The sequence below is a fragment of the Limulus polyphemus genome, unplaced genomic scaffold (genome assembly GCF_000517525.1).
Source record: "Limulus polyphemus unplaced genomic scaffold, Limulus_polyphemus-2.1.2 Scaffold3641, whole genome shotgun sequence".
NCBI classification, from domain to species: Eukaryota; Metazoa; Arthropoda; class Merostomata; order Xiphosura; family Limulidae; genus Limulus; species Limulus polyphemus.
In genome coordinates, this window is record NW_013669251.1 from 25,746 (window position 1) to 37,016 (window position 11,271).

Genomic DNA, 11,271 nt, shown 5'->3' on the forward strand with positions numbered 1-11,271 from the left:
TAGTTAAGTGTCCATCAAGTAGTTGTTGCTGCTAGTAATAGTTAAGTGTCCATCAAGTAGTTCCTGCTGCTAGTAGTCCCAAGATTCATCTCTTCACAGATGCCTCACTTCAGGGATGGGGTGCATATGTTGACAGTCAGGAATTCCAAGGTCTATGGATGGAAGACAAATCTTCCTTCCACAGGCAATGGTTCAAGGTCTAGATCTATTGAAGGGGAAATTCGTCATGATTCATTCTGACAGTTCCACAGTGATCTCTTACTTTTCCTGACAAGGGGCACATGTTCTCTGGACCTTTAATTTTTGAACTTTGGTTATTCTTTACTGGGCTCAATCCTATCATATCAGCCTCTTGGCTTGCCATTTTCCAGAAGTGATGAATTTAATAGCAGGTCACATTTCTTGGCCCAACTGAATGGATGCTCCATCGTGAGGTTTTCCAGTGGATTTGCTCTCAGTTCAGGACTCCTGTGATTTATGCATTTGCCACTCATTAAAACTCTCAACTACAGATATTTTGGTACCCAGTACCTCATCCTGAGGCTTGTACAATAAATGCATTCAGTCAAAATTGGATGGGGTTGCACCTCTATGCCTCTCCCCCAATTCGTCTGTGACCCAGAGTTCTGGTTATGATTTGATCCATTTCTTGTCAAGTGCTGTTGGTAGTTCTAGATTGGCCAGTCCAACCATGGTTTTCCTCTTTTACACTATCTTCAAGAGTGTCCACCTCTATCTCTTCCTTTTAAGATATCTCTGTTGAAGCAACCTTGATCCAACATTCTGCACCCAGACATTCCCAAACTCAAAACTTCATGTATGGAAGTTATGTGGTCCTTTGCACAGCATCAGAGTTTGACTTCTAAAATTGCCTTGTATTTGTCTCAATCTATCTGTAGACTCACAACGGCAATTTATCAGTGGAAATAGCACACTTCTCACCAATGGTGTCTCAAGAAATTGAACCCTCTTCACCCAAAAGTGCTCACCAATTTCTCATTTTTTGACCTGGTTTTTTTGACTGTCACTTTATGTAAGGTAGCTTTATTGACTACTTTTCGTTTTTCTAAGCATGGGAAAGTATTAGAATCCCCAGTGCTATACAACCTTCTCAAATTGTTTAGAGCCCTTTGTCCCAATGGCCTTTTCAATTACCCAACTGGGATATTAAGGTGGTATTACATGCTTTGTCTCAATCCTTTCGAGCCTTTAGCCTCATGTACCATGTATCACCTTTCCCATAAAGTGTATTTTTTGTTACTACTGGCATGTAGACATCATAGGTCATAGTTGTTTGCACTACATGTGCCCAAGACTCTTTATCACTCCACTTATGTTCTGCTATATCCTGATAGGTCATTTCTTCCTAAGACTGGCAGTCAGGGAAGGGGATGAATCCTTCTCACCAATTCATTTGCCAGCTATTTCTCACTTCTATGACCGATCTGACCCAGATCGTTTGTTATGTCCTGTCAGAGGCCTTAAGTGTTATGTGGCTTGAACTAACTCTTTTTGAAAGGTTAAAATACTCTTTATTCATTGGGATCCTTCAGTTTCCCGAGATTTATTCCAGATTACGTTGATGAGGTGGCTTTGCAAATTGATCCATATTGCTCATTCTGGACTTTCTTTACAGGGAAGAAACTTCTGTGAGTAACGTCTCATCAGATTCATCACATTTCTAACTCTTTAGCTGCCTGATTGAATTATCTGCTGGAGGACATCGTGCGGGCTGGTATATGGACTTCTCCCAATATTTTTCTCTCACTTATTTACATGATCTGGCAGTTTCTTCTTTTGAGGGTTTTCAACTACCCCCTGTAGCTGTTTTGACCACATCTGCTAGATTATAAAGATGGGCGAGTAATTTTTTTTCTCCTCTTCTTGTCTCTTTACTTTCCAGGGTCCCTTACCTTGTTTTCACAAAATTCCACTCTGTTGCGAGTGTTGCTCAGGCTGGTGTGCTTTTATCAAACCAATTCTGCACTAGCAACCATTAATTCAATATACTTTATTTCAGTTGCAACAGGGTCTGTAAAAATGAGGTGTTCCATAAGACCACCTAGAGGCTGACTGGATGGTATTACTGTACAATGCTGGACAGCCACTCATGGACTATCATGAGTAAAGCATAAGGGGATCCTGCCGATCATTGAATTGAATAAAACATGGTCAGTTTGCTTATAAAAAAATTTTAGGAAACTTGATTAACCTATTGCACTATTTCCAGAGCACTGTTCCTCAGAACTCTCCACCACGCATTACCCCCAGAATCTACAAGTAGAGCTAGGGAGTCTTTATCACATTGAGTTGTGGAACCTTGGCTATCTGGTTGGGGCTGGCCTATAGTGATGATTACTCATGTACTATTCCACTCTTGATACAGGAACTAAGTTCAGGGTGAAGAGCTAACTGTTCTGGATGTAGTGCAGTTCCCCCTCTCAGGTATCACTCTTATCTTGGTACACCCCTGATATATGCAGATGCTTTCTGTATGGATAATGTCCTCACTGGCCCGTCCACCTTCTCAATGTGTGGGATTCTAGCTATAAGTGGCAGCAGAGATCAGTATGTTTTGGAAATTAACATTTTCCTAAATGGAAAATGCATTTCCAATAATACCTCTGCTGACACTCTCCCACTCTTCCTCCCCACCAAGAGTTGATGTTAGAGACTGGGATGGTATCAGTCTTGAAAAAGTGATAAGATTATCTGAATGAGGTGCTTATATACAGTACCAGGATAGAAGGTGCATTGACATAGGTGGAAAGTATTTCACCAAGGGCAATTGAGTGGGATATAAAAGACTGGAGCAAGCGAGAAAAAAATTAGCCTAATGTTTAGATGGGCAAAGACAGAAACCCTGGTGGTGAAGTGTCAGTGGAGGTAAGTATTATTGGAAATACATTTTCAATTTAGGAAAATGTTAACTTTTCTTCCCCCTCCACTTGAGAGAATAAATGAGGTTTACAGCAAGGCTTAGCAAGTATGATGCACATGTACAAATCAATTTTGTAACATCATAAGTACTTTTTTATTTTTTGTTCTATGTTTTAGAAAATAATTAAAAATTAAGCATTTATGAGTAAATAGTAATAATACATATACATGTTTATAAGCACTTGCACACTTTATACACCTATACCACAAAATTCCAATCACCCCAGAAAGATAACTCCCATCCAAATACGTACCAAAGACCTTCAGTGGCTTATTATTAAAACTTAAAAAAAAAGAAAGAAAAGCATCTGCTAAAAAATAGAAATAGTTTTCTTTTGTTTTGTATTTAAAAACATTTACATTTAAGTTTTTTATCCATTCTTTTTCTCCTTTTTTTAGTACTTTCCTCTCTCTTTTAATTAGTTATATTGTGCTTATGTTAAACTAAGTTACTTAGTTTATTAGTTTAATTTCACAAGGAGCTCTATGCTCTAACTACATTATTTTTCTTAATAATAGATCAGAGTTCCCCCAGTTGCACAGCAGTAAATCTGAAGGTTTATAATAGTGAAAAACTGAGTATGATACTGATGGTGGGTAGAGCACATGTACCCCATTGTGTAGCTTTGTGCTTAACAACAATCAAACAAACAAAATAGATAAGAGCTGTTATTTAGAGAGCTTCTTGGTAAAAATATGTATAAAACAGATAAAACAATAACCTATTACTTTAATTGAACAATTTAGGCATTACCTTATGGGTGAAAAACAGAAAGTATAGTAGTAATTTTATAATACTTAGCCAAGAAGTATCATACTGAATATCTTTCAAGAAAATGTATGTATTTGTAAGTTGTTTAGAACAATTAAAAAAAAAAGGTGAAGACTAATTTATAGTAATAATATCAATGTCAATTTTAATTTTTTCAACTTTTTGTATTATCAGCAACTAAAATGTTTTAAGTTTTTCAAATTATTTTGTTAACATGGATGGTATAAAACAATTTTCTTATGTAGATAGCAAAAACTAAATTATTATTCATAATGAATCATATGTTTTCTGTAATTATTCTGTATAGTCAAATTTGATGACCAGTAAAGACCCATCTGGTTTTGAAAATTGTACTAGATGGTTGTCATAGAATCGTGACATGGTTTTAACATCTAGTTTTTTGTACACTGAGTATCAAAACAGAAACTAACATTTTTAAGTTGTTTATTAAATGTGATGTTTTGAAGTAAAATTGTATCAAAGTCACAGTTTCAACTGATCCAAATATTACATTGTGCTTCATGCAAGTTTAAGTTCATCCATTTGATACATAAAACATACAATATAATATCTGAATTTCAGGTATGTTGATTTTATAAATTCTGATTTATGTCAGACTAAAGGTTGATATTCTAATGTTTAATATTTTTAGTATTGTAGAGATAAGTACTGTTATTCTCTTGTTTTTAAACTGCACAATACCAGAGACCATATAAGTGAAACTTAAAATTTTTAGTGAGGGCATTTTTATTATATAATACTCCATTTCAAAGTTTTGTTTTCAGCGATAACATTTAAGTAAATATTTTTTTCACATCTAATATATAAAGGTTGAAATAGTTGGTACTTGTAATTGTAGTTTCTTAAACAATGTATACATGTTCTAAAGTTAAATTCATAAAAGTAAATTTTTATTGCAGATTGTGCTGAAGAATCGTTGGGCAGTTTTGTGTTTCCTGTATAATCTGACAGGTTTAAGTAACAAGTATCAGACTAAGGTATTTTTTTAATCAGTAATTCTTTCCACCTTTTCTAGTTTCTATGTTCAAACTGCATTTCTTAAGCAGTTATTTTTACTATTACTACAAGAATTCAAATGTTGTTACTGCCACATCACACAGACCTTTGCGCTAAGTATATTAAATTGACTAAAAGTGGTTTTGTTAGAGTATAATGTAAGACTATCAGAACAATATTTTTAATATATTTATATTAAGCCAGGCTTAAAAATATTTTTGTTAGCTATAACCTGACCGACCATCTGAAATTGGGGCTAATTGAGAGTTTTTTGCCAATATGACAAGGGAAATTTTTATTTTCACCAATTTCTACTGACATACCGTCCCATCTAACAAAATTAGCTGACTTTAAAATTTTTATTCTCATATTATGGATAGAATATTTTTTCTTGAAAATTCATGTAGTCTGTGACGATATGGGAGGGCATCACCTGATTACCAATCAACAGCTCATCTGATTAGCATATGCACTGAGATTTGACAATATGGTTTATCTCGTCTCCAGGACCCTTCATGCTAAACTAATAAACACCCGACCTAGTAGGGGAAAATTTACTATTGATGAGCATACATCAACAACATAGTGAGAACAGGTCTGTTCAGTGTATCCATCTCTGAAAAAAACATTCCTGCAGATTGAGGATAAGGATCACAAACAAATTAATTCCGATTGGAAACTTATCCACATAGAGAGAAGAACTTGTAGATTTACTTGGTGGATGAGATGAAATAGAAGAACAAACCATAAAGTTGTCTGCAACAGTGTATTCAACTTCATCGATTGAGGTCGATATTGACCAGCAAGTGTGTGTTGCAAAAGAATTTGAAATTTTTGTAGTTTTATTCATAGAAAAAAATGTTGATAGTAATTGTATTCATGGTTTAACATGTTATTTTTTAGGTGATCACAGAACTAGTGGTATTTCCAAAATTCTTTTTTGTCAAGCAATTTGAAAACAAGAATACTTACCCCTACCTACCCACATTTTAAATCAGTTTAGGGTTACAGCAAACCAATAAAAATATTTTCAAACCTGGTCCTATTCTAAGTTATATTCAAACTAACCCAATTTGTCCTATAACAGAGCTCAGCAATTAATGGGATATCATTTTTGCGAGCTGTGGAACTACTTGATTATGCTGAGTAGTCTTGAATTTATTAAAAACAACAATGAGAAATCATAATGACAGTATTTTGATTACTTGGATGGTTAAAATAATCAAAAATATTAATAATTAGAAACACTTATGGTTATTTTAATGATATTAATCAATTTAATTGTTAGTTTGATAAATCAATAATTTTATTTCACTAATTGATGTAATTGATGCTCATAGGTAATCATTTAGTCAAATTAACTGCTCTGCTTTTTAATCTCCATTAAGAAATTCTGAAGTACAAAAAATGAAGGAATATAGAAGTCAGTTATTTTGAGACTTGTTACAAGCATACAGATAGTTGCATACAATAGGTTAAAATTATTCTAAATGTACAAATCAGCAAGTTATGTGATAACTACTATCAATTTAAAGTTGTATTGGGATGATTTTATATAAACTACATTTTGACATAGTTAGGCATTTTGTAGTTAGTGTGATGCCACCAAAAATATTTGGTATGTAACAATCCTTTTCGACATAAAACTTCATACACTCAGATCATAAAGATGTGTTGAGATCAAGGATTTAGAATTTCCAAGACAGGAATATGGATCAATTCAGAGCACCAGGAGCATCCAGAAGAGACCTGTAATAAGTTTTACCCCAGCTGTGATAAGCCAAGTGCAGCATCTTGTAAAAGATGAGAACTTCTGAACACAAAGGTTGGTAGCAAAAGACATGCACTTGTTCCACGCAACAGTGTGTAACATGATTAAGACAGATCTCCATCTGGAATAGAGACACAAGTCTTGTGTATTCATATTGCTTCCATGATGTCCATTCAACAGTCATATACCTCAAGCAACTACAGAATGAAAGTAGTATTCATGCTATTCCATTCAAAGACATACTGGTCAAGTTGCTGATGCAGTGACTGTGGATTTCTGTGCAATCGGATTGTTGAACAGGTGTTGGGAACTTTTGTTCTCGTATACTAGATAGGTTATGGAAGGTTTGCAGGGAGGTGTGATGTTTTTTGGTCATGACAGTATTTTGCAATGGAAACTATGGTTACAAATTGAAAGAATGATTAGCTGTGGTGATGTGATATAGAATGTAATAATGTAGTGAGGCTCCAAATGTATTCTAACCCTCTCACTGTAATTAGGTTAACCCAATCATGGCAATGTGCTTCAGACTGAAGGACGTTACTTATCTCTCTTTAAATTTATTTCTAATAATAAAACCAGTGGATAAAATTGTTTAAAACTTGACAAGAACTTTCATAAAAATATGTACTTTGAGAAAAATTAAAATAATTTTGATTTTTTTACTACTACTACTAAAAATTCATTATGTAATGTAGTTATTTGTGCTTAGTCTCTGAATAGTTCACTTTCAATGTGATTTCCATGAGAAAAAATAAAAATATTTTTTGATATTACAGTTTTCACATTTTATTTGCATAATATCTAGAACCTCCTAAATGAATATCAAATGTTTTTTAAGGTAAATATTTATATTTTATTTTCAGTTTACTCTACCATATCACTAACTGTTATTATTGACGCACAGTGGAATAAAATGCTTAAAATTAAGAAACGATATATGTGCATACCTTTTAACTTTTCTTTGAATAATCTTAAAATATCTTCCTTAGGACATGTTTGTAAATTTCACGCCTATACCTTTTTACTTATAGTTTTATTTTCCTTTCTTATTCTTTACCATTGATTATTTATTTAATGACTATAAATACGTGAATGTAACTTCTAAAGCTCAACCAGGAAGGTGGGTGTGGCACCTGTCAGGGGTTGATAAAATTTATTTCTTGTTTCAGCTGCATTCAGTGAAATTACTTTGAAACACATGTGTCAGAAGGTCAAGTAAACTACATTCTTGTATAGACTTACTGGTACATGACTATGCTTATGCTTCAAGCTATACTTGACTGAATTTTGTTGTTGTTTATAACTCATGAGTCGCGTGACTGTCAGAATTTAAAATATATATTCTTTTCACCAATTGTTAAAATAAAAGGCAGTTAACTTCACGCCGAACTTTTCCTTGGCCACAACTTTACTCTCTTCTGCTATTGTCTGTCTGCTTTTCCCACTAATCTAACTCTATGTATATTGTTACGACAGCGGAAGTCACGTGATGCTGGTAACATGTCATGAGTTTCTAGAAGGATCATGACTGTTCCTGGCAACTCTAGTGTTTGCCAAATGCGTAAAGATTCTTCCCGAGGAACCTCAGCAATACAAGTCCTTTCTTAAATAAAACTAGTTTATTCTTTCTCAATACAACTTTGCAATACACAGAATTTCCACAGTCAATACATTTGCAATCTCGATAACAAAACACACACTTTATATTACCGTCACTACCGCTCACTTGGCTCAATTACCTGTCTCTATATCTATCTATCTGCAATTATGTCTTCGCTTTATATATACAAAAATAGAGTGGGAAATTAGCAAACAAACAGAGACGTAACAATATGTTTATCACTTAATTGTCTGCCTGCCTTCTAGAAATCTCTATTCTCAATGTCAGTGTACTGCACGCGACATTAGGTAGTCTCAATATCAATGAATTAGAAACATAATTTCCTACAGTCGTCTGCTTTTAACTCTTATTATAACAAAACTAAACAATTATAAAATATTCACTCACAAAATAAATTAATCGATTATATCTAAACTAAACAGTCTCTTATATTATGACAGTGACACAAAAGTGAGAGGTTTCATTACTGCTTTCAATTTTTCTTTTGAAATAAAGGAATAAAAACTAAGATAATATTAAACTTTGAACTATAAGATACATGATAATAATCTCATTAAAATATATTAATAGTGAAGTGATTTAATTAAGTTTTGAAGGTCGTGGAAAGGATTTTAAAAATAGTGTCCTCATTATAGGGTGAAAATACTCATGTCATAACCTTTAAAGAGTTACATTCAAAATTTAATTAACTTGCTTTATTATCAGTGTGTATAAATAAACTTTGCATCAAAACATAGTTAATAAATAAAATTTTAATATTACAGAAGTTTTATTTTCTTAATTGTGTAAATAAATATATTAAATCCTCAATCACCCCCTTTTATGAGAATTGTAGCATTTGTTCTCTAGGTCTTTCCTCTTCTCTAATTTATTTACCATCTCTCTCTGAAGTATGGAGTTTAATGTAAATTACTCATTATGATATAGATATTACAAAGACAAATTAATTTTTATAGCCTTCAATCTTTGTTTACAAAGTCATAAACAAGTAAATCAGATCCACTTGCCACACACACACACACACCTATCACATCCCTTCTTTCATAAATTACCAAAAGTTTTTTTTTTGACATTTTATATTATCTTATTTATAACCAATGGAAAGACGTTTAATGTTACATTGTTTTCAGTATAAAGTATTAGCTATTTTGGCATCAGTTTGAAACCTCAAATCAAGGAGTTAAGGGGATTATTTTAAGGTACTTTTCCTTAATTAGAAAGCCAGTTAAATTATAATAGTTATAGGAAATTATTTACTTTGTGTGTGTTATTATTCTGTGTTCTTAGGTGAATTATTTAAATAAATAAAAATTGTTTAATTTACTAGTACCATAATTATGAAACAATTAGGCTTAAATTCCATTGGTAACTGCCAGCAAAAGACAAGAGGTCAAATATACGTACTATTGTTCTTGTTTTTTAAGGATATTTTTACTTATTGTTATAAAAGCAACTAAAGTGTAAAAATTATTAGGTTAGATTAAGTAAGATAATAAAAATTATCCTTAGAGTATGCTTGCAAGTAACTTGTGCTTTATGTCATTCAATATGGTAATGTGAGCTACTCATTTGACAAGTTATTTACAGCTTTTATCATGGGATTATTAGTTAGACAGGGCAACAAAGCAATAAAATTAAATGTGTTATGAGCCTTAAACAGTTGTTATTTTTTGTTACAATCTGCAGTCATGTAGAAAGAAAAAGGTAATTTTGATATATTATGTGTTTTTTATGGTGATTACTATATCGTTCAAATTGACAGAGTTCATATAGAGTTGGGGTAGAGAAAATAACTTGGAAAAAAAGTTTGATATTTACTTAGAAGGGTTTGAGGAAAACTTTTAATTTTAAAATGAAAAAAAATCACTTTCAATTTAGAGCATAAAACACTGACTCCATATATTCATGGACAAAAATACTTGATTAAATAATTTATTTTTTGGTGTAAAAAATGCTTGTCGTGTTTACTGAAAGCTTGCCAAATTTCATGAAGATACAGATACCAAGTTAAAAGTTGTAATATGGAAAATCTGATAATTACTTATATAAATTAGTAGTCCAAGTTTAATATAATTGGTTTTGATGGTAGAAAAGGGGATTTAAATAAGATATAACTCAGGAAAGAATTATTTTTAGAAAGAGGTAAAATGACAAAACGAAAATCAATATACTTTTTATATATCAGTTTTAATTAGAGCTGGTTGTGGTGGGTACTGCCAACCAATTGCCTTCCATTTAGTCAGAAATTTAACAACGATAACAAAAACAATTTGGTAGCAGATGCTGCCAGACAGTTCCTTTCCTTCAGTTCAAAACTAATTACAGTGGCAGATAGCTTTAGTAGCTTTGCCATAACAAGATATAGTGAGCAAGTTTGGCGACAAGATTTTGATTACCTAAATAGTTGGAATAATTGAAAAAAAGAAAAATGCTAAATTCAGTTAGTTGATTATTTTCATGACAGTCTATATAACTGGAATTTTGATTAAGTGATTTAATAATACTTTTGATTAGTTGATTAATTTACATGACAGTAATCGATGTAATCACTGTTTATAGTTAATTATATCAAATAATCAAGCACTAGTTTTAACACAAGGTTACAGAATTTTTGTAAAATAAAACTGTTTAAAAATTTATATTGTTATTTAGATAATCTTTCTTGAAAGTTATTTTCATTCATATTTTATATTATAATTGTTAGACTGAATTTGACATGGTCTGGTAGTTAGGGTGCAAGGCTGCAGATTGGAAGGTGTAGCTAAGCCTGAGTTCTTCAATTTATTAAACAAAGACAAGATGTATAAGAAAATAAAAGCTTGAATTTTATGTATATTTGAAACTATGTTAGTGACATAATATTGCACAATTTACATAACCAGGACATTTACTGTGAAAATTAGCATCAAGTTAATATATATTTTAATGATGGCCTTCTACCTATTTTGTGTGTTAGAAATTTATTCTTTGTTTATTTTTTGAACTATTTTCTTTGGCTTGTAAGCAGTTAAGGTATGTAGAATACACATGTGATGTTCCTGATATATTAGGTTGTCAAGAAATTAATATCGTTTTCTTAGATGAAAAAACCTGAAAAACTTGTATATCAAAACAAAACATTTATTATATGAAATAGTCTCCATTGTT

At 32.1% G+C, this 11,271-nt stretch overlaps 1 protein-coding gene across 2 annotated transcripts in view; it reads left to right on the plus strand.

Annotated features, from left to right (window-relative positions):
- The window catches only part of LOC106469751 (gamma-tubulin complex component 3 homolog), an 87,186-nt gene that overhangs the window by 24,574 nt on the left and 51,341 nt on the right, over nt 1-11,271 (plus strand). For both annotated transcript variants that reach the window (XM_013930261.2, XM_022398306.1), the window contains exon 5: nt 4,633-4,710. In XM_013930261.2, the coding sequence (XP_013785715.2) occupies nt 4,633-4,710 (78 nt within the window). The remainder of the gene's footprint in view (nt 1-4,632; nt 4,711-11,271) is intronic.